The 20,696-nt window shown below is 59.3% G+C and overlaps 4 protein-coding genes across 8 annotated transcripts in view; 2 read left to right on the top strand and 2 right to left on the bottom strand.

Annotated features, from left to right (window-relative positions):
- Dvl1 (dishevelled segment polarity protein 1) overlaps positions 1-5,796 on the top strand; it is an 11,605-nt gene extending 5,809 nt beyond the window's left edge. The window contains exons 2-16 of one of the 4 annotated variants that reach the window (XM_023699588.1): positions 272-341; positions 500-621; positions 734-837; positions 1,019-1,157; positions 1,265-1,358; positions 1,446-1,515; positions 1,589-1,728; positions 1,808-1,884; positions 2,019-2,086; positions 2,200-2,352; positions 2,823-2,954; positions 3,048-3,215; positions 3,303-3,509; positions 4,101-4,140; positions 4,572-4,638. In XM_023699588.1, the coding sequence (XP_023555356.1) occupies positions 272-341; positions 500-621; positions 734-837; positions 1,019-1,157; positions 1,265-1,358; positions 1,446-1,515; positions 1,589-1,728; positions 1,808-1,884; positions 2,019-2,086; positions 2,200-2,352; positions 2,823-2,954; positions 3,048-3,215; positions 3,303-3,509; positions 4,101-4,111 (1,555 nt within the window). In that variant the 3' untranslated portion in view covers positions 4,112-4,140; positions 4,572-4,638. Of the gene's footprint in view, positions 1-271; positions 342-499; positions 622-733; positions 838-1,018; positions 1,158-1,264; positions 1,359-1,445; positions 1,516-1,588; positions 1,729-1,807; positions 1,885-2,018; positions 2,087-2,199; positions 2,353-2,822; positions 2,955-3,047; positions 3,216-3,302; positions 3,510-4,100; positions 4,141-4,571 lie in introns of all 4 variants that reach the window. The other 3 variants (XM_004639586.2, XM_023699586.1, XM_004639585.2) reach the window with 3 other exon arrangements.
- Positions 5,797-5,890: 94 nt separating this feature from the next.
- On the bottom strand, positions 5,891-10,110 carry Tas1r3 (taste 1 receptor member 3). The gene is made up of 6 exons (XM_004639679.2): positions 9,354-10,110; positions 8,943-9,243; positions 8,058-8,861; positions 7,747-7,950; positions 7,521-7,641; positions 5,891-7,376 (listed from the first exon to the last, which is right to left on the bottom strand). The coding sequence occupies exons 1-6, from the start codon at positions 9,611-9,613 to the stop codon at positions 6,412-6,414; spliced, it is 2,655 nt and encodes an 884-aa protein (XP_004639736.2). The 5' UTR covers positions 9,614-10,110; the 3' UTR covers positions 5,891-6,411.
- A 1,008-nt stretch (positions 10,111-11,118) lies between these two features.
- Cptp (ceramide-1-phosphate transfer protein) lies at positions 11,119-14,749 on the bottom strand. The gene is made up of 3 exons (XM_004639678.2): positions 14,581-14,749; positions 12,944-13,075; positions 11,119-12,676 (listed from the first exon to the last, which is right to left on the bottom strand). Exons 2-3 carry the CDS (start codon positions 13,060-13,062, stop codon positions 12,154-12,156), a joined length of 642 nt encoding a protein of 213 aa, XP_004639735.1. The 5' UTR covers positions 13,063-13,075; positions 14,581-14,749; the 3' UTR covers positions 11,119-12,153.
- A 69-nt stretch (positions 14,750-14,818) lies between these two features.
- Positions 14,819-20,696, top strand: part of Ints11 (integrator complex subunit 11) — a 12,636-nt gene continuing 6,758 nt past the window's right edge. The window contains exons 1-5 of one of the 2 annotated variants that reach the window (XM_023699590.1): positions 14,820-14,959; positions 17,486-17,569; positions 18,134-18,231; positions 18,729-18,802; positions 19,791-20,019. In XM_023699590.1, the coding sequence (XP_023555358.1) occupies positions 17,566-17,569; positions 18,134-18,231; positions 18,729-18,802; positions 19,791-20,019 (405 nt within the window). In that variant the 5' untranslated portion in view covers positions 14,820-14,959; positions 17,486-17,565. Of the gene's footprint in view, positions 14,960-17,485; positions 17,570-18,133; positions 18,232-18,728; positions 18,803-19,790; positions 20,020-20,696 lie in introns of both variants that reach the window. The other variant, XM_023699589.1, reaches the window with a different exon arrangement.

Raw genomic sequence — 20,696 nt, 5'->3', positions numbered from 1 at the left:
TTGGAGACTGGCTTGGACGGGGCTGGAGCTACATGTGTGTGGACAGGGCAGCAAGGGTGCTTCAATGCCAGCTCTGTTCCTGGGCATCCTTCCCTCTGGCTGCCCTCCCCCCCTCCTTGGGTGGGATCGGACAGGAGCTCTAGGCTGGCCCTGATGAGCTGCCTACCTGTCCACTGCCCCAAGGCTGTAGGGCCAGTGCAGAGTGGAAAGGGCCATGAGAAGAGAACGCGGTGGCTGGGTGCCCACAGATGACATGCCTACCTGTCCATAGGGTGGTGAAGGAGGAGATATTTGATGACAACGCCAAGCTTCCCTGCTTCAATGGCCGTGTGGTCTCCTGGGTGAGTCCTCCATGCTCCCAAGGTGCTCAGCTGGGCCCTGATGGGTGGAAGTTCTTCCCAGGGAGGTGGTGCTTGTGGCCCTGGCTCTGGCAGGCCCAGCAAGGGAGGGCAGGGGCCCAGGCAAGCTGGGTGTCCAAGCCCTCACTCTCCTTCCACAGCTGGTCCTGGCCGAGGGGGCTCACTCAGACGCAGGGTCCCAGGGCACCGACAGCCACACGGACCTGCCCCCAGCCCTTGAGCGGACAGGTGGCATTGGGGACTCCCGGCCGCCTTCCTTCCAGTAAGCCCCTGCAGACTGAGCTTCCGGGTGTCCCGAGGCCCATCTGAGGGGCAGGGACTGGGGTCCTGAGCTGCAGGCTGCACAGCCTCTCCATCCCACCCCCTTTGTGCAGCCCAAACGTGGCCCACAGCCGCGATGGGATGGACAACGAGACTGGTACAGAGTCTGTGATCAGCCACCGGAGGGAGCGAGCCCGGCGTCGGAACCGTGAGGAGGGTACTGTGGCTGTGTCTGCCCTGCCCTGGGCCCCAAGCCTCCCTGGGCACCCTATGGTGGGCCCCAAGTCCCTGCCAGTCCCCTGGTTTGAGGCCCCAGGCCTGGTGCCCCTTGTGGGCCTAGAGTCACCCGCCAGCTGCTGGACCAGGCCCCACATCAGCTTCTACCTGCTGGCCTGCAGCCACGCGCACCAATGGGCACCTGAGGGGGGACCGGCGGCGGGACCTGGGGCTGCCCCCGGATAGCACGTCCACTGTGCTGAGCAGCGAACTGGAGTCCAGCAGCTTCATTGACTCAGATGAGGAGGACAACACAAGCCGGTGGGTAGGGCTGCTGGTGGGCGTGGGCGTGGGCTCATATCCCATATGTAGGGTTTGGGGTAGATCCTGAACCCTGCCCTCTGCCCTCTGCCCTCCCCCTGCCCCAGGCTGAGCAGCTCCACTGAGCAGAGCACCTCTTCTCGGCTTATCCGAAAGCACAAGCGCCGGCGCCGGAAGCAGCGCCTGCGGCAGGCAGACCGGGTAGGCGGCCGGGTGGTGGGGACAGCGGGACCAGCAGGGGTACTGGGGGCACGGGTGCCGGCCGAGCCTCATAGGGCCCTTCTGCAGGCCTCCTCCTTCAGCAGCATCACCGACTCCACCATGTCTCTGAACATCATCACTGTCACGCTCAACATGGGTGAGGCCTGGGGCTGGCAGGGTGAGCGGGTGGGACCAGGCCAGGTGGGGCTGCTCACTGGCTGCTCCTGCAGAGAGGCATCACTTCCTGGGCATCAGCATCGTGGGCCAGAGCAACGACCGCGGCGACGGTGGGATCTACATCGGTTCCATCATGAAGGGCGGGGCTGTGGCTGCTGATGGCCGCATCGAGCCTGGCGACATGTTGCTGCAGGTGCAGGCCTTAGGGCTGGGGATTGGGCATGGGCATTTCCTCTCCCAGCACCACTGGCCCTGACCCCAGATCCTCCCAGGTGAATGACGTGAACTTTGAGAACATGAGCAATGATGATGCTGTGCGGGTGCTCCGGGAGATCGTGTCCCAGACAGGGTGAGGCTGTGGGTACAGGTCAGGGGGCGTGTCTTAGGCTGGGGTTACAGGTTGTGGGTCACGGCGAGAGGACAGACACAAGCACGCAGGCAGGGCAGGCTGCAAGGGCCTTACCTGTGTGACGCCTGTCACAGGCCCATCAGCCTTACTGTGGCCAAGTGCTGGGACCCGACCCCCCGGAGCTACTTCACCATCCCAAGGGGTGAGTGACCCTGCAGGGGGGTGGATGGGGGGTCCTGGGCCCCAGCCTGAAGGCCTGTCATTTCTGTGCCTTGTTCTCTGTCTTGTGTCCATGTGTCGTCTGCTGCCGTCTAGCTGACCCTGTGCGGCCCATCGACCCAGCCGCATGGCTGTCTCACACAGCGGCGCTGACGGGTGCCCTGCCCCGCTATGGTACGAGTCCCTGCTCCAGCGCTGTCACACGCTCCAGCTCCTCCTCACTAACCAGCTCAGTGCCTGGTGCTCCACGTAAGTGGCAGCTCATGAGATCCTTGTGGGGAAACTACGGCTGGAGGGCATGGATTGGCCCAGCCTTACGCTGGGCTCCTGTGCTGGGTTGTCACCAGCCCAGCACTGGTGTTGGCCTGTCCCCAGACCCCACACACATGCACAGATGCACTCCTGCCCCTCCCACAGCTGTGCCTGCTAGTGTGGGCCGCAGAGAGGACTGGGTGTGCCAGGTGGGGGTGAGGGGCTTGTGGCCCGCTCTGCTTTTCCGCTCCTAACACGACTAATGCTCAAGCTTGGGGGGCTCGAGAGGGTGGGACCCAGCTGCCCCTCTGGCCTGTGGGTGGGGCTGGCCTGGTCCACTGAGGTCTGAGATCCTGTGAGGGCACCTGTGGGCGGGACAGAGGCCTGTTCCTCATGCCTGGGGGTCCGTCCTGCAGCCCTGCTGGGCTCCCAGGCTGGGCTCCTGAGCTGAGGAGGGCGTTTTGCAGAGCTGGAAGAAGCACCACTGACGGTGAAGAGTGACATGAGCGCCATTGCCCGGGTCATGCAGCTGCCAGACTCTGGGCTGGAGATCCGTGACCGCATGTGGCTCAAGATTACCATTGCCAGTGCTGTCATTGGTGAGTCCTGCTTGGTCCCTGCCAGCTGGGGTGGGCTGGAGTGAGGTGGGGAGGCAGCCGGCTGAGCTCCAGCCTGACTGGCTGTGTGGCCAGGGGCGGATGTGGTAGACTGGCTGTACACGCATGTAGAGGGCTTCCGGGAGCGGCGCGAGGCCAGGAAGTATGCTGGCAGCATGCTGAGGCGCGGCTTCCTGCGGCACACGGTGAACAAGATTACCTTCTCTGAGCAGTGCTACTACGTCTTTGGGGACCTGTGCAGTGGTGAGTGAGGGCTGAGGCCTGTGTGCAGTGCTGAGTGGGCCTGGGGGACCAGGACTTGTGTACTCCTTACCTGCCTCCCCTTACCAGATCTCGCAGCCCTGAATCTCCACAGTGGCTCCAGTGGAGCCTCGGATCAGGACACCCTGGCCCCGCTGCCCCACCCAGCCACCGCCTGGCCACTAGGCCAGGGCTACCCATACCAGTACTCTGGGCCCCCACCCTGCTTCCCGCCCGCCTACCAGGACCCCGGCTTCAGCTATGGCAGTGGCAGCGCTGGGAGCCAGCAGAGTGAAGGTGAGAGCCCGCCCAGCTCCCCTGCTGCCCGCCGCCCATCCTGCCCTCTTGCCGCTGCCCTGAACCTCTGCTGTGTGCTTGGGCCCTGGGGCCTCCTCTGGGTCTTGGAGAGAATTCAGGAAACCTGGGGCTTTGCCATTGTACCTGGTGGGGCAGGTGGTCCAGGTTTGGCAGAGGCTAGAGCTAGGAGATGGTGGCGGGGGCTCTGTGCCGAGGCTGGTTGATGAAAGGGGTCATGTTCCAGGCCCAGAACACAGGGAGGGTAGGCTCCATCCCAGGGTCCTCTGTGACCCACAGGGAACTGTGGAGAACTGGAAGGAGCCTGCTGGAGCAGAGCTGAGGCTAGGTGGTACCGTGAACCTGTGGCTATGTGTGCAGCTTCTGGGGAGAGGAGCAGGCAGGTGGCCCGGGGGACCAGGGGAGGACAGGAAAGGCAGGGGCGGGGAGTGGCCGTGCCTCGGGGAAGCTGTTGGTCTTTGGAGCCTGGATGGACACTTGCTCCTATCTAAGCATGACCCCGCCACTGCCAGACCCAGCTGGTGGTGGGCCCAGTGTGTAACTCGTGCTATCCCTTGCTTTGTGCTGAGCAAGCCTTAGACTGAAGGAGTAGCGGAATGGACCCTCGGGGCCGGTAAGCCAGGTTCCCCCCTCCCCGGCGTCCCTCTTGGCATGTCCCTAGCGAGCCTCTGTCCTTAGGCTTCCTGGAGCCCAGGACAGGGGCCAAGTGGTTAGCTGACCAGGACCAAAGGGTGGGTGGACAGTGGGTCTCTGGGTGGGGGTCCCAGGATGGCCAGCAGGAACGCCGGGCACTGAGGGCCTTCCCTGGGGCCTCGGTTTCTCAGCTGGGAGAAAGGCCCTCAGTTCAAGCATCAGGGTGAAGCATGGCCCATGTCCTGCCACCGGCTGCTACTCCATCCCCGTGCCCTGGTGCTGCTCCTGCACCCACCCTGTGTGTGCATGGCTGCCCCCTGCTTGGCCCCTTCTGCTGACTGCCTGGGGCAGCAGTGGCCTTCAGGGTGGCTGGGCCTGGCTGACATGGCCCTCCCTCTCCCTCATTCCTAGGGAGCAAAAGCAGCGGGTCCACCCGGAGCAGCCGCCGGGCCCCAGGCCGAGAGAAGGAGCGTCGGGCGGCTGGAGCTGGGGGCGGGGGCAGCAGCAGCGAGTCAGACCCTGCAGCACCCAGCGGACTAGGCAGCACCAGCTGGCGGGAGCGTCCTGTCAGCCAGCTCAGCCGGGGCAGCAGCCCACTTAGCCAGGCCTCAGCTGTTGCTCCGGGGCTCCCTCCGCTGCACCCCCCAACAAAGGCCTACACAGTGGTGGGTGGGCCCCCTGGGGGCCCACCTGTCCGGGAGCTGGCTGCCATCCCCCCAGAATTGACTGGTAGTCGCCAGTCTTTCCAGAAGGCCATGGGGAACCCCTGTGAGTTCTTTGTGGACATCATGTAACTGGCAGCCAGTGCCTTCAACCCTATCCAAGGCAGGCACTCCAACCTGCCGCACTGGGAGCCAGTGGGCTTTCCTTAGTGGTGGCCAGCTGGGGATGGGCCAGCCCAGCTGGGGCTCTGGGCCCAGTAGGCAGCGAGTATAGGCTGGAGGTCAGGGGTGAGGGCAGCCGCCTCCTCCTGGGCCCCATACAGTGAGCAGCTGTGTCCCTGCACACTGTTTGGGAGGAGCCATCCTTTCGTTAGGCAAGTCTGATCTGCCTGAGCATGTGGCTCTGGGAACCTCCCTTGGAGGACACTCTTGGGCGCTCTGTGTTGACCCCAGAGCGATGCAGGGGGTGTCTCCTGAAGCCCCTCCTCAGCCGGCTCCCTGGCCCTGCCCGTCACACCCAGGCGGTGGTGTGCCCAGGCCCCTCTGGTCACCCAAGAGTGGGATCTAACTTATTTATTTATTGCCTGCCTGTTGTGGGGGTGGCAGCTGGGCAGGTGTTCCCGCCCCACACAACAAGGGCGCTCTGCATGTTCCCGCAGTACTCTGGGACTCAGTAGGTGTAAGGAGCACAGTTCAGGGTGGAAGGTGGGGAGCAGGGAGGGGCCTCGTGTAATGTACAGGGTCTTGCTGGAGGCAGATGGGGTCTTGAGAAGAAAGGAGCCAGCCTGGCCTGGCCTTGCTGTCCTTGGGCCACCCACCTGCTGCCCACTGGCTTCTTGGCACACCTGGCCTTGGCACACCTGGCCTCTGCACACCTGCGCTGTAGATACTGTCAAAGTCCAAGCATCTGGGTAGTTCACTAGAGCTGCTTCTGTGTAAATGCTATTTTAAACACTAAAAAGCGTTTAATTTTATGGGGCTGATGTTTGGCCTATGACCCTATTCTCTGCAGGATGTCTCGGGATTCGGGTGTAGGGGCCGGTCCATCGTTGAACCCGCTTGACTGAAGGCCACTATCCTCCAAGTCTGCAGCCAGAAGGCTCTGTCCCCAGTGCTGGCCATCCGTTTTCTGTCCTTGGTGCTGGTTCCAGGGGTCCTGGTAGTGGTCGCTGGCCGTGGTGCTGACGCCCACCTCCACCCGTACTCTGTCCGAGGTACTACTGGCAGGCAGGGACCCCTTCCATGGGCTTGACCTAGATTAGGCTGAGTGCGGGTTCCCCTCTGGGTGGGCTTTGCTGGCTGCTCCAGGCTTAGCCCAGGAACAGCGAATGAGTGGTGCCCAACTTAGCCTCCCCTTGTTTGGCCATTGGTCTCCTGAGCTGAGAATATGATTGTAGTCCCTAAGAACTTTTGAGAGGTCTTTGGGGCAGTGGAGCAGGCTTTGTGACCCCTCCCACACAGTGCAGGTGTGGGATCAAGGTCAAGGTCAGCTTGGAGTCAGAATCAAAAGCGAGATCATCAGTCTAGGAGTTGGTTTGGGGTCTCTGCAGGGGCTGAATTCACTGGGGTTGAGGTCCTGCTGTCAGGGGTCACTCACGGTCACCCTGAGCCCTGTCCCTGCCCCCACTCCTACCTCCATTTGTGGTGTCCCTATGCTCCTGGCCTAGAAAGAACTCAGGGGTGTTGAGCTCTGGCCACCACAGCAGCAAGTAGCACTTGGGCAGGTGAAAGATGGCCAGGATGCCCAGGGCACAGAGGAGGATGGCACCCATCTGCACAGCTGGCTGGTACAACACCTGCGTGTTGGTGAAGAGGGGCACAAAGGAGACCCAGGTGATGAAGTAGGCCAGCATGGCAAAGGTGAGGGAACGGGCACGGTTATAGTGGCCAGGCTGGCTCTGTACCAGGAAGGTGCCCAGGAAGCAGAGGAAGGCCAGCGTGGCATTGGTGACATGCACCAGGCCCAGGCCCACCCAGGAGTGCATGTGGCAATGTACCAGCACCTCCTTGGGCAGCACCCGCCAGTCTGTCACCACTTTGGACGGGAAAGCTGCGAGGGACCAGCTGCAGAGCGCAGCCTCCACCAGCACCAGCAGCAGCACCAGCAGCCAGGCCCAGGGTGCCCGCAGACACCGACGCATGCAGACCGCCCAAGTGGGTGGCAGTTCCGACTCCACGAAGGTCTCGGCTGCTTGCAGGAACAGTGTGCTCAGGCAGCCTGTGAGCGGGAGGTGGGCCACAGGCTGCTGGGCCAGGCAGCTGGCGTGACCTGGCCAGCCCGGGAATAGAAGGACGCTGAGGCAGAAAAGGCCTAGGCAGGCCAGGCCAAAGCAGGCCACCAGCCCCCCTGAGGCCTGGACCAGTGGACTGGCCCTGTGGCTAATGAAGAGCACCAGGGCTGCCAGTATCAGGCCCAGCACCAGGGCCAGTAGCAAGAGCAGCAGCAGCACAGCTGGATCTCCCCACTCCAGGAACCTGGGCATGCGGGGAAAGCAACGTGTGCTCCGCTCTGGGGACCACTGGTCCTCGTCACAGGAGGTGCAAGTGAGGTCATCTGCAGGAGGCAGGAGAGAAGGGGCTCTGTGGGCTGGTACTGGGGTGCACAGCCACCGTGGGCTCTGACCTCTTTTGTCAGCCTTGTGACTGGGGCTGAGTGGACTCTGACCCTCAAACTGTATAGACTGGGTAGGTGACCCACCTGGGTTCTGCCGGTAGCTGCCCGCCTTGCAGTCCACACAGTCATAGCAGCAAGAGTGGAAGCCCTTCACCCGGCGCACCTGGCCCTCACGACACTCCTGGGAGCACTGAGACACTGGCACCTGGCAGGGGACCTCAGGTGGGCTCATGGTGCTGGGTGCCCCTCAACCAGACATTCCAAATCTCTGGCCATGGAGGCTCCTGCATGTTTGGGACCATGCACTGACCTGGTTGCACGTTGTGTGCCAGTGCATGTGTGAAGGCTGCAGCTGGAGGCTACCATTGAAGGTTCCTACGGTGTGCAGCTTGGGTGTTGGGCCCTGCCACACCCACATCTTCAGGTCATACTCCACATCCACATTTCCAGAGGCATTGAACTGCAGCTCCAGGCCTCGAACATGGAAGCTCATGTTGTACATGTTATCCAGGAGCTGGGGGAGGGGTGTGAGGTGGGGTGGTCGTAGGGCTGACCCAAAAACTACAGACCCCTACAACGAGCTTTAGCACCATGGTCCTGCAGCCCCTACCCCATGCTTACCTGCCAGGGCTTCACAGGCTCCTGTGTGGGGCAGCTGGAGGTACTGCAGTGCAGGGTGTGGTGGAGGGCCTGAGCTACACTGTACACAGCTGCATAGGTGGCAAAGATCTGGTGGTGCAGCTGCCCAGCTGACAGGTTTTGCACCAGCCAGGTTGACAGGTTCTGCCACATGATTTGGTCACACTGAGGGCAGCGTGGCCCCACCACGTCCTCCTCCACATCCTGCCCAGCATCCTGAGAGGCACAGAAGGTGGGGTCGGCAGCCAAGGCCAGTTGGGTCCTCACGTAGTGGGAGAACTCGGGCAGCAGGGCACCCCGCTGCAGAAACCCGAGAATAGTGCCCACCTGCTGGATGCCAGGCAGCATCATGATGAGGTCTGACGTCAGCCAGGCATCACTGCCCACCCACACCTTAGGTGTGAGGCTGTGGCGGATGCTGTACTGGAACAGGGAGTGGACAGCACGGGCTGAGGCGAAGAGCACCACCACATGCACCTGACTCTGGTTCACCTGGTGCAGCACATCCTGCACCTTGCCCAGCCGCACACTGTCAGTGCGGGGCAGGAGCACAAGGCTCTCATGTGCAATGCAGATGTTGCGCGCATGGGCCAGGCTCGAGAAGGTGCTCAGCCCCTCTCTACCATACTCATCATCACTACCCAGGGCAGCAACCCAGTTCCAGCCGAAGTGCTGCAGCAGCGTCACCATGGCTTCCAGCTGGACTCTGTTGCTGGACACCGTGCGGAAGAAGGATGGAAACGTCTCCCGGTTGCTCAGCCTGTCCATGGATGCGCCATAGCTGACCTGCAGCGGCCCAGAGGTACCTCCTGATGGGGAGCTCTTGTGGCAGGGGTAGTGGGGAGACATGAGGAGCAGTAGGCCTACCTGTGGCATGAGGAAGAAGCCAAAAAACTTTCCTGTGATGAGGGCAAGCTCTGAGGAGTGGGGCCCGATGACAGCCAGCACACGGGGCTGGTACTGTGTGTAGTTGCAGTAGGCGGCTATGCTGCGGCTGTCCACCTTGGCCAGGAACATCAGACTGGGCTTCATGGTGACCACAGGCTCTGAGCAGGAATCAAAGAGGTCGTAGCCTAGCTGCAGCCCAGGCAGCAGGGTGGAACTGTTGTTGATTTCCTCCACAGCCATCTTCAAAGCCATCACCAGGAACAGGCCAATGGTTGAGAACCTGAAGCCACACAGAACTATAGGTGGCTGCTATCTTACCCCAGGCTTGAGAGTGCAGGGACCAGGGAAACCCAGCCTCTTCACTCCTGCCCTGGCTGCTCACTTCCATACCTGGAACACGTGATGCTTTCGGGTCGTGTCCTATGACTCAATTCAGCCTCCTCAGCCAAGCCCAGGGGAAAGAGTCCTCCCAGGATGTAGTCACCCTGCATCCTGAACTGCCGGGACAGGCACAGTAAGCCCCCCTTCCCGAGGCCTAGTAGAGCCACAAAGCTGAGGCCCAGGACAGCTAGCCCTGGCATGGCAGGTGGGAGCTTCCAACAGGGAGAGCAGTGTGTCAGGCAGGAGCCCCAGGTATATAGTGAGTCCATGGGGAGGGGCAGATTTGTTTAGCAAAATCAGCGCTATGCTCACTTGCTAACTGGGGCCCTATCCTCAACATCCTGAAGGTTCAGGCACAAAGGATTATTTTTGAGTACTAGGGCCTGAACTCACGATCTTGGCACTGAGCTATGGATAGCCTCAGCCCTTATTTTGTGACAGGTTCTCACTAAGATTCCCAGGCTGGCCTTGAGCTTGTGATCTTCCTGCTTCAGCCTTTCAAATGCTGTGATTGCTGATGAAGCTTGCTTGTCAGACTTATCCTGACATCCCTCCTAGGCTCTCAGGTCAACAGTGACCTGGAAGGCAGGTTCTGAGTGGGCACTGACTGCGGTCTTGGCTTCTGCCTGGACCAGGCCCCAGAGCAACCCCAGTCCTGGAACAGCTGGCATACTGAGTATCCAGGGCCCTCCGGTCTCAGCTGTGTCAGGGATGAGGCTTCTCCTGGGCACAGAAACACCCTGGAGGCTTCTGGCTTTGAATCCAAGTCCAGTCAGGAGGAGACTACAGGTGACCCCTCTAGGCATCTGCAGACATAGTGAGGGGGGACTATCTTGAGTGATATAGACCTGCCAAGGGTCCTCCTGTAGCTGTTTTGCTGCCAAGGGTCCTGGAAGCTATGGATACCTTGTGGCTGGCTGTGCTCGCTGCGGCCCTGACACAGGTTGTACCCTGGCTGGTGTGCAGATGCCCCCTCCAGGGCAGCTTGCAGCTGGGCCAAAGGTGGGGTCCATGCAAATGAGGGAGGAAGGCCTGTAACCAAATGGACTCCAGCTGCTGGCACCTGGGTGGAGGGTAGGCAGCGGCCACTCCATGCTGTGCTCTGGTTCGGGGGAAACCTCGTGGCTACAGCAGGTCCCTGCACAGACAGGAGTGGCAGAGGCCCCTGCTCTGCTGGGTGGAGTGGGGCGTCAACCACAGCTGGGGCCCATTGGATATTCAGCTCTTCCCCACTGTCCGGAAGCCTCCTAAGGTGCACGTGCTACACTGCACTTGCAGCCTTGTTTCCCAGCCTGTGTGGATTCAGGTGTCCAGCCACTCCCTCATGGGCAGCCCCACATGGACACTGGCTCCTGGGGGGTGGGCAGAGCCCAGAGTCAGGGTGGAGGGCTGAGGACCCACCTGTATGCAGCCTCCACCTGTCCAGCTGCAGTTGTGGTCTCCTGGGGCCCTGGCCTGGGCCTCTCCTCCTGCAATGTGTGGCTGGCCTCAGACCTGCCCTTCCAACACAGGTCCCCAGGGAGTGACCCTGGGCAAGTCTGTTTTGTCACCTGAAAAGTGTGGGGTAAATGACCAAGCTAATGTTCCCTAGGGATGGAAATAAAGCAGCACTTTCTTCCAACCCTGGCTACTGTTCCAGGCAGGTCTTATGTCCCCATAGCTTCAAGCCCTTAGTGTCAGGGAGCACATGCTTCAGCTCTGTGCCTGGGATCCTTTGCCAAGTCCCCCAAGTCAGCTACCTGGTATACCCCAGTATCAATCCTGGAATGCCATACCCAGTCCCATAAGAGTAGTTTTATTGTTCTGGAAAATACCACATACAACAGAGACCAGACACCCTGTAAGCTCACACTGACGCACCTGCTGCCCTGTGGATACTAACCTGGTCTGTCCAGATCTAGTGTAAAAGCCAGTTGGATAGGCCAGGTCCCCAAGTGCTGGATGGTGGCTGGAAGGTAGGCACAGGCCTGGCCCCTCCCCACACCAGGCCCCAGCAGGGTGTCCTGATAACTGGGGACAGGGGCAATTGGACAGGGGAGAAAGAATGTGGCATCTTTCAGGGTGCTGGCTGGGGAGGACAAGGCCTGGCTCAGCTCCCAGGACCTCAGGCTGAGCTATGGGTGCCTTGTAACATGCCCTTTAGGAACTGATGGCCACAGGGACTCTGGAGACCTTCCCAGGACTTTCTAGGGGCCCTCCATAGAAAGCTGCTGTCATGTTCTGCATGCAGAGGTCAACAAGGAAGAGGTAAAGGGCAAGAAGAGAGCCCACCATGCCCATACCTCCACCTGAGGTATGGAAGAGGCTGCCGCTGCCTGTCCAGCACAGATATCCTTCCCTTCTGTGTCCTGGGCCTGTGACAGGCATGGGAAACTAAGCATGCAGCTAGAGGAGGACAGAGGCTTTGTAATCAAGGGACCTGTGGGGGCCGGGGAGATGGCTTAGTAGAGTAAGTGCTTCCCTGGCAAGAACAAGGGCCTGAGTTCAATCCCTAGTTCCGAAAAAAAAAAAAAAAAAAGGTGGGGGGGCCTGTGGCCACACACTTTGCAGGAAGAGGACACTTCTGGCCGCTGCGCTTGCCAAGTCCTGCCCTGCCCAACCTGTCTGTATCTCAGTGAGGCCTGAACCGAGCATGTGTGTAACTGAGGCTGAGGGCTAAATCACAGCTCAGAGAGGCACAAGCCCACAGCATCCAGCAAGTTCAGCTCATAGGGGTGACAGTGGTACCCAAAAAGCTGTGTGCAGAGTGCAGGCCATGGCCTGCCCAAGTCCTGCAGCAGGGGGAGCTGCCTGGTCTGGGTGCCAGCTGCTAGGGCAGGTTCAGCAGGGAATGCTCAGTGTACACCCTCTGGGAGATGTCATACACTTGCTTGATGAAAGGTAGGGCCTCGCCTAGCATCTCCACAGCCTCCTCAGGGGACCCCATGTTCATGGCTTCAAGAAAGGCCTTGCGTGAGGGCAGGGTGTAGAAGGCCACTGCGACAGCCTGGCGCACAATCCACGGGTGGTAGGCAGCCAGTGAGCTGTTGTAGGAGTCAAGGCAGAGTGTGGAGGTGCGAGCATCCTCAGGGCTGGTGTGCAAGCCTTCCAGGAACAGCTGCAACCAGTGCAGGGCCCGGTGCAGGCGCAGCATGGTTCTGCAGCCTGAGTTGGGGTGGTGGGAGCGGCGATCCAGGTCTACTAGCCCGTTCCCCATCTCGTAGGCCACCATGGACTGCAGGCTTGTGTAGTGCTCACACTGAGGGCCGCTCCTCAGGTGCTCCATGATGTGGAGCTTTGAGATTACATCCTTGGAGATGAATGAGAAGACAGTGCCCAGGCTGTTCAGAAATCTGTGTGGGAAACAAGAGCTTTGAGGCCTTGTGCAGCGCATGAGAAGCTGGCCTGCTACACAAGGCACATCATCTGTTCTGAACTGGGGACATGCCTGCCTGGAGGAAAGGCAGGACATTAGAGATTGGAGAACGGCCCACCAGCGCCCCCCTCTGTGCCCAGCGCCAGGCAAGAAGCAAATACCATCCATGTGTGCTGGCTAGGAGCACGGCCACTTGCCACTTGCAACTTGTTTACTGCCAGCAGGCAGCCCCCTTTGCACACACCTGACCAGCCCCTTCCAGCTGGTGATGTAGTGGTCCAGCAGTACTTCCTCCTTCTCGTTGAGACACTGCTTAAAACTGACCAGGACGAGTTTCAGGTTGAAATCTGCTGAACCAGCCATTTTCCAGCATGAACTGAAACATAGTTTTGTTTTTCTTTTAAACACGTTTTACACTGTGCTTCTGGGTTGTCTTGCTGGTCAGTTTACTCAATGGCTCATTTCCTGCCCACCCCACGGAAGAGGTGGAGGAGGCCTGGAAAGAGCCAGTCGCAGAACTGCCCTCTGAAAGCCCACGGAGAGACCCTGCTCCCTTACACAGAGCTCCCTCGCCAGCAGCCATGCTCAGACGCACTGGGCAACCACACTGTGCCTCTTGCCTAGATCTTGGCATGGCCTGTGCTTGTTATTCAAGTCACTAACTCAAGTCAGTCCCTGCATGGGCCCACCCTGCTCCATCCCTTTTGCAGCAGGCCTCCCCTCTGAGGCTCTCTGCTTATTTGTCTTTGTCCCTGTTTTCCGGCATTGGAGAAATGTTTCAGAGGCTGGCAGAGGATAGATAGTGCTGCACCTCGAGCTCTTCACTGTCGGGGCAAAATTCTAATGGGCCGGGCCGGGGAGATGGCTCAGTGGAATAAGCGCTTCCCTGGCAAGCGCAAGGGCCTGAGTTCAATCCCCGGTTCTGCAAAAAAAAAATTCTAATGGGACTGGGCCAGACTCACATTGTTCACTCTGAGACAGTAAATAATTCTGATACAGCAGGCTAGGAGATAAATACTGTGGACACGGCAGGAGAGCACAAGGGAGAGTGGCTGGGGTTCCTTGCTTCCTTCTTTATTCCTCACTTGCAGCTGCATCCCTGGAGTCACAGCATAGGTAGTAGGCATGGCATTTTCTGGGTGGACAGGCACCAATCTTGACCGTACACGTTATACACACAGTGACGAGACCAAAGGTGACTACCACAGGCCTCTCTAGTTCCTTGGAACATGCTGAAAATGGCCCAGGATAGAGGCCCCGAAGCAGGGCTGGGCTTCCGGTTCTGCTTGCACACAGTCCCCACAGACATCTCAGGGTCCACACTGTGCTGGGTGCCTGCAAACATCCCAGCCCCGATCTTCTCTGGTGGCCCAAGAGCCTCAGCCTGGTGTCCAGGCAGACCCTGTCAGACGGGTCTGACGGGCTTCAGGACTAGGCTGCACCTCCCCGCACTGCCCTGGGGTCCCCGGTGCCCTTTGGTACTAGACGCCTGGTCCGACCGCACACTCGCAGGGCCGCCACCAGTACCCCTGCTGCGCTGAGAGCTCCAGACAGGTGCGGCCCTGGGCCCCTAGACACCGTGGCTCCGCCCGTCGTCTCGGAGGCGCCTGGGGCTTGCGCCCACGGTTCCGGAGTCTCCGGCACGCCTCGCTCTCTCGGGGTGCCGTGTCCACTGCTTAGAGCAGATGGCCACTCAGCCTCAGGGTCCCGTCTAGGCCCTCCAGAGAAACCTTGAGGACCGGCCTTTCTGCCCAGAAGCGGAGCCTGCGGCCAACAGCGCTCATCAAGGGGCGCGGGAAGGCAGGACGGGCAGCCGGCGGGCGCCTCTGCGCCTCCCCGGGGACAACGGCCAGGACTGTCCTGGGAAACAGCAAGTCTCACCTGGGCAGTCGCAGCTCGCCTTTCCCTGGCCGGGGTCGCCGGGCCCGCAGAGGTGGGCAGAGGGGAAGGGCGGGACGCTGCACAGAACCCCTAGACAGCCGGGCTCGCGCTGGACCCCGCCAGTTACGCCCCGGCCGCGCCCCGCCCGCAGCCAACCAGCGGCCGAGTGCGGCAGAGTCTGGCCCCACCCCGCATCTCTGATTGGTTACCTGTTCGTCCAATCAGAGCCGCACCAACCGGCCTGCGTTTCCGGCGAGCCGACCGGAAGCTGGCGCAGCTTAGCTGGTTCGGCGCGGTCTTCCCTGTCAGAGGAGCGTGGTGGACTAGGGAACGCAGAGTGCCGCCCCGGCGATGCCTGAAATCAGAGTCACTCCCTTGGGTAAGGCCTTTGTGACCCCGGAGGCCCCCGAGCCACCCCGTCCTTGGGCGCCGGCGCGGTCGGGGCTCCTGGAGGAGTGGAGATGACTTTCCTTGTTCCCGGGCCAGCGAGGAGCGGGTCGGAGGGGAGTCGGACGGTGTGGGATCGGATCTTGGCCCAGAGCTTGCTGTGTGGTATCTGGGGGGCTTAGGTGGCCGCGAGGTAGACTGGGGCCCCGTGGGTATTGCCTGTGCACCCAGCCTACAGTGGTGCACGTGCACTGCCACATCGAGACCCTCGGGTCCTCCGTCATCTGCTTACTCCCAGGTTACCTGCAGTCAGCACTTAATTTGACCCTCACTCTCTTCGTGTCTGGTCTGCAACATTAAAAAAAAAAAAAAAGAAAAAGCTTTGAGCAGAGCTGTGAGCTACATTCTGGTAATACTGCTACTCTGGGAGGCTGATGCAGAAGGATCGCAAGTTCTAGCCCAGCCAAGGCAACTTGATGAGACTTTGTATCAAATGAAAAAGGGCTAGAGGTGTAACTCAGTACAGAACACTTATCTTGAATTAGCGCTTCCCTGGCAAGCGCAAGGGCCTGAGTTCAATCCCCGGTTCCGAAAAAAAAAAAGCACTTATCTAGCAGGCATGAAGCCCTGGGTTCAATTTATTTATTAAAATTTTATTTATTATTTATGTATGTGTGTGTGTGTGTATATGTGTGTGTGTGTGTGTGTGTGTGTGTGTGGCCAGCTCAGCCCACCAGGGGGCGGGTCTGGCTGGCATGTGGTGCTGGGGATCGAACCGTGGTCCCTGTGCTTTGCCAAGCTTGTTTCAAGTAGGTGCTTTAGACCACTGAGCCATCTCTCCAGCCCGCTAAGCTTGTTCTAAGTAGGTGCTCTATACTACCGAGCCATCCCACCAGCCCCTCAATTTAGAAAAAGAAAAAACAAAACAAAATAAAACAAAACAAAAACAAAAACAACCTTAATTGCCTTTTGCCAGGGATATCACTCAATGGCGTAAGTGCCTGCCTGGCAAGTGCAAGGTCCTGAGTTTGGTCCCCAGTACTGCAATAAAACAAAACAAACAAACAAAAAAACTCTAAAACAACAACAACAAAAAACCCCACCCTAAATGTGGCCTGTAGTAGAATAGAACAGTGTGAGAAAGGAAGTAGTCCTTTGAAACACAGGATCCCAGGACACCTCTGGATGTCTCTGGCTTTCTTTGTGGCCTTGTGCCCTTGTGCTGTCCCAAAACTTGCTTCCTTTGCTAGATAGGATGTCAGAAGCACTCGCTCTGTGCATGGTCCTACTGACTCTCCCCAGGTCACTTCACCACTGGCCCTTTGCACAGCTGTCCCCCTGACCTGGCTGTGCTCACTACCTGGTGGGCAGTCATCTTTTTCTGGGCCTTTTCTACCATGGTTTTGAGGTTTCAGTTCACCTTGCCCCCTGCCCTGCCTTTCTTTTCTCCACCTCCATCTGCTGTACTTAGGCAGTCTCTTTGCCTCTTTATCTTAGGATGAGAGCCCTGTATGGACAGGGACGCCTTTGTCTTCCGAGTGCTGTCTCCTCCCATGTGCTGGGTTGAGGCTGTTTCCCCACTGCTCTGCCCAGTGCAGGCCACTATTCTTGCTTCTTGCTGTTGTTGTGGGTTCCACTGAAGGAAGGACAGGCAGTGACAAAGCACTGGCTGTCCTGGGCCATGGCCTCTGGACACTAGCTCTGTTCCCACACTTGCTGGTTGTGTCCACATGGGTGACTCCACTATTTCAGGCTCTTTTTATCATCTGCATCTGGCATGGCTTCAGGACTTGAGGTGCAGTGGGGAGGAGACAGCAGGGAGCCTGCCCTCATGTGTTCACACCATGAGAGAATGGGAAGAGGCCTGCAAAAGAGCCCACACTTACAGGGGCACATTTCCTCCTTACCTGTGATCGGGGCATCTTGGGAGGCTGAAGGATTGCACGTCTGAGGCCAGTGGGGCCTCAAGTTTCAACGTAATGAAATTGTCTTAAAAAAATAAAGGAATAAGGGGCCGGGGAGATGGCTCAGTGGAATAAGTGCTTCCCTGGCAAGAGCAAGGGCCTGAGTTCAATCCCCGGTTCCACCAAAAAAAAAAAAAAAAAAGGAATGGAGGGCCGGGTAGATGGCTCAGTAGAATAAGTGCTTCCTTGGCAAACGTAAGGGTCTGAATTCAATCCCTGGTTCCGTAAAAAAAAAAAAGGAATGGAAATGCGGCTCAGTGAGCAAGGCCCTGGGTTCAGTCCCCAGAACCTCCAAGAAAATGAAGACCTCAAGGCTTTGCCTCTGGCCGTCTGCCTGATGGCACTGCTGTGTATGCCATGTATAATGGTGATGGCTGACTGGCTCATTCCAGCAGGAGGAGTTGAATTGAGGTAATGGTGGAAGCCAACTCCTTTGCTGTTTTTTGTACCCCCCCTCTCCCCCATACCAGGGATAGAACTCAGGACCTTGGGCTTGCCAGGCAGGCGGTTATGCCGCTGAGCTAGCTCCCCAGCCCCTCCTTTGCTGTTTGCAGAGCCCTGGTGAGCAGGTCCTCTCTCTTGCCCTCTGGAGCTCCTGGAGGCTGGGGCAGGTGGCAGACAGTCTCATGGGAGAATGGGTTTGTCTTACCTGGTCTTGGGCCAGAGGTGGTAGTGGGTCTGGCTGGTTGTCAGCAGAGCGAAGGGATTTGGGCTGAGTGGCGATGCTGGAGGGAGTACAGTGGTGTGAGGGTCATGTCTCCCTGTGGCTGGGCTGGGGCCACATGGGTATCTCTCTGTTGTGGCTCTAGAAAGGGGACCCCAGTGCAAGAACTTGGCCTCTAGATCTTTCTCAAACACAGGGGGCTGGAGGTTTCAGCTGTTCTCAGCTTGGCTGAGGACCCAGGAAGGACCTGAACTTTTGGGAAGTGCCAGTGAGGACCTACAGAGCCACGTCTTGGCTCCGTTGGTGCTGGGGGCAGTGACAGTGCCCAGCACTCTGGCACAGTTGCTGCAGCTGTGGCTGGTAACTCAGTGGCCCCTTCCTGTGCGTGTCCCTTGCCTGCAGGTGGAGGTAGCGCTGCTTCCCCACCACACGTCTGCAGAGTGGCCTTGAGTCGCAGCTTCCCCCACTGGAGGCTGAGGAGTCTGGGGGCAGGATGCAGGGCATGGCTGTGCCCTGACCTGTCCTCCTGCTTGAGCAGGGGCTGGCCAGGATGTGGGCCGCAGCTGTATCTTGGTCTCCATCGCGGGCAAGAATGTCATGTTGGACTGTGGCATGCACATGGGCTTCAATGATGACGTGAGTCCTTTGGGCAGTAGACCGGGGGCAGGGAGGCCACTACCCACCTGTCCGTTTAACAGTGTCCCTGGACTTTGCTATAAGGACAGATGAGAGGAATGGGTAGTGGTGGGCATCCCTGGGTTGCTGCACCCACATACTGGATGTGTCACGTTGTGTGACAGGTGGGCTGGACTGAGGCGGGCTCCTGGTCCCTGAAGGAGCCTGTAAGCTGGGCTCAGTGCTCAGCTGCTGGTTTGGGAGGTTAGCAGCTGTCTCACTCCGCAGTAGGACCGTCCCAGGGTATACACAAACAGGGTGGTACAGATGGTGCCCCAGGCTGGGAGTGCACGGGCCTTCTTCCTGTGGTTGCTGTGGGGCACTAGCTGGCTCCACTGCTGGCTGGAGGCCTCGGCTGCTTTCTGCTGAGCCATCCCCCCAGCTCCCGCGGCTGCTTTCTGCTGAGCCATCCCCCCAGCTCCTGTGGCTGCTCTCTAACATTTGCTCTTGGTTCTCAGAGGCGCTTCCCTGACTTTTCCTACATCACCCAGAATGGCCGGCTGACTGACTTCTTGGACTGCGTGATCATCAGGTGGGTACAGGCTGGGTCATGGGGAGCTGCCCACTGCCTGGGGCTTGGGGCTTTGTCCCCAGGCTGCCTGTGTGCCTGGCTCCTGAAAGGACGTCAGCCCCTCAGAGTCGGGGTCTGGCAGTTTCTCCAGGAAGTCGAGACAGAGCCAGGGTAAACAGGCCAGAACCATCCCACTAGTGCCAAGGCAGTGTTCCTGGGCCCCTCTGGCTCACAAGGCCCACTGCATGTGGCAGTAGTGGCAGCTCCCTTTCACTTCCTTCTAGTTTGTGGTCACCCATGCACATGTCCAGCGTCTGCTTGTCCTTCTCCCTGACCTCAGACTCTGGTCTTCTGGCCCCATGCTACCACAGGAGTGCCAAGCTCTGCTGGCCACCCCAGATGTCTGCCTTGGCCCTGACCCCAAGCTTCAAGTTCACATTCTCCCCACTGACCTGTCACCTCTCCCCCACAAGGCTGAGCCAAGGACAGGCACATTTCCTTCTGCCCTCTCTTCCTACCCAGGGTTCAGCCCTCTTGACCCCTGCTGACCACAGACTGTCCCCATCCATTGCAGCCCACTCCCTGTGCAGTGCCCTTACTGTGGTGTTTCTTCCTGTGGACTCGGCTGTGGCTGCTGCCTGTGTGGGCTAGGCATGCCTCTGTCCTCAGGACCTCCCTGGGTCAGACCCTCTGCGGTCCCAACTGCCTCTATCTTCTCTGGGAAGATCCTGACCCCTGCCAGGGCCAGCAGCTGCCTCCCAGGGCAGTGTTCCCTCCGAGCCCTGCATTTCTTCATAGACGACGTGCTGATACACGATTTGATGCTTTGCTAGGCCTTTGGCCATACATTGGGGAAGGAGGTACTTTTTGTGTGTTCCTTCTGACCGTTCAGTATGTGGGATGGGTCTGGTGCATAGGAGACCCCCTGTGGTGTGGAGAGATCACTGGCCCAGAGCCGACACGGGCTGACTGTGGGGCCATCCCAAGCTGACTGTTGCTGTTCCCACAGCCACTTCCACCTGGACCACTGTGGAGCACTCCCCTACTTCAGTGAGATGGTGGGCTATGATGGGCCCATCTACATGACCCACCCCACCCAGGCCATCTGCCCCATCCTGCTGGAGGATTACCGCAAGATTGCTGTGGACAAGAAGGGCGAGGCCAACTTCTTCACTTCCCAGATGATCAAAGACTGCATGAAGAAGGTGGTGGCTGTTCACCTGCACCAGACAGTTCAGGTCAGGGGCTGCAGGCACTAGGGCCTCCTGAGCCTTCTCAGCACTGCCTGGAAGGCCCAGGAACCATGAGTGGAGACCTTCCTACCTCACTCTGTCCAGCCCTGTGGGAACCAGGAACTGCCGTGGACAGGCCGCAGGTCCCAGGTCCTGCACAGAGTTGTGCCTGGGTGTGGGTGTGTGAACCTGTGTGCACAAGTCCTACCACAGCCATCGAAGAGGCCAGGCCGACCCCAGAAGCACACTTGTGCTATCCAGACACATTGGGGCTTGGGGCAAACTGCTCTCAGACTCCCTGGTGTCCTCTATGTCAGGAGAGGGGAGGCAGAGGGCAAGGTGGCAAGTCCCAGAGGGTGCCCAGTACTAGCCTGGACTGACCTTGTGGGCCAGGGAGAGAAGAGGGGTTCAGACAGGCAGCTGAAAAGCTGGATTTGAGGACCAGCCAAATAGTTCAGTGGATTAAAGCGTCTGCAAGCAGGCGCAGGGGCCAGGATCCCCAGGCCTGCCATGCCGGCCCCACCCCTGGGGTGTGCTGAGACAGCAATTGAGACCGGGCGTGGTGGCGTGCGCCTTCGATCCCAGTTCTTGGGAGGCTGTAAACAGGCGGATCATTATGAGTCCGATCTAGTAGGGAGATCCTGAACACCCTGTAGACCCTTCCCTAAAATACAAAAAAAAAA

Source organism: Octodon degus, unplaced genomic scaffold (genome assembly GCF_000260255.1).
Source record: "Octodon degus isolate 3935 unplaced genomic scaffold, OctDeg1.0 scaffold00113, whole genome shotgun sequence".
Lineage (NCBI taxonomy): Eukaryota > Metazoa > Chordata > Mammalia > Rodentia > Octodontidae > Octodon > Octodon degus.
Note: the sequence above shows the minus strand (reverse complement) of the source record. Positions and strands in the feature narration are given on the sequence as shown.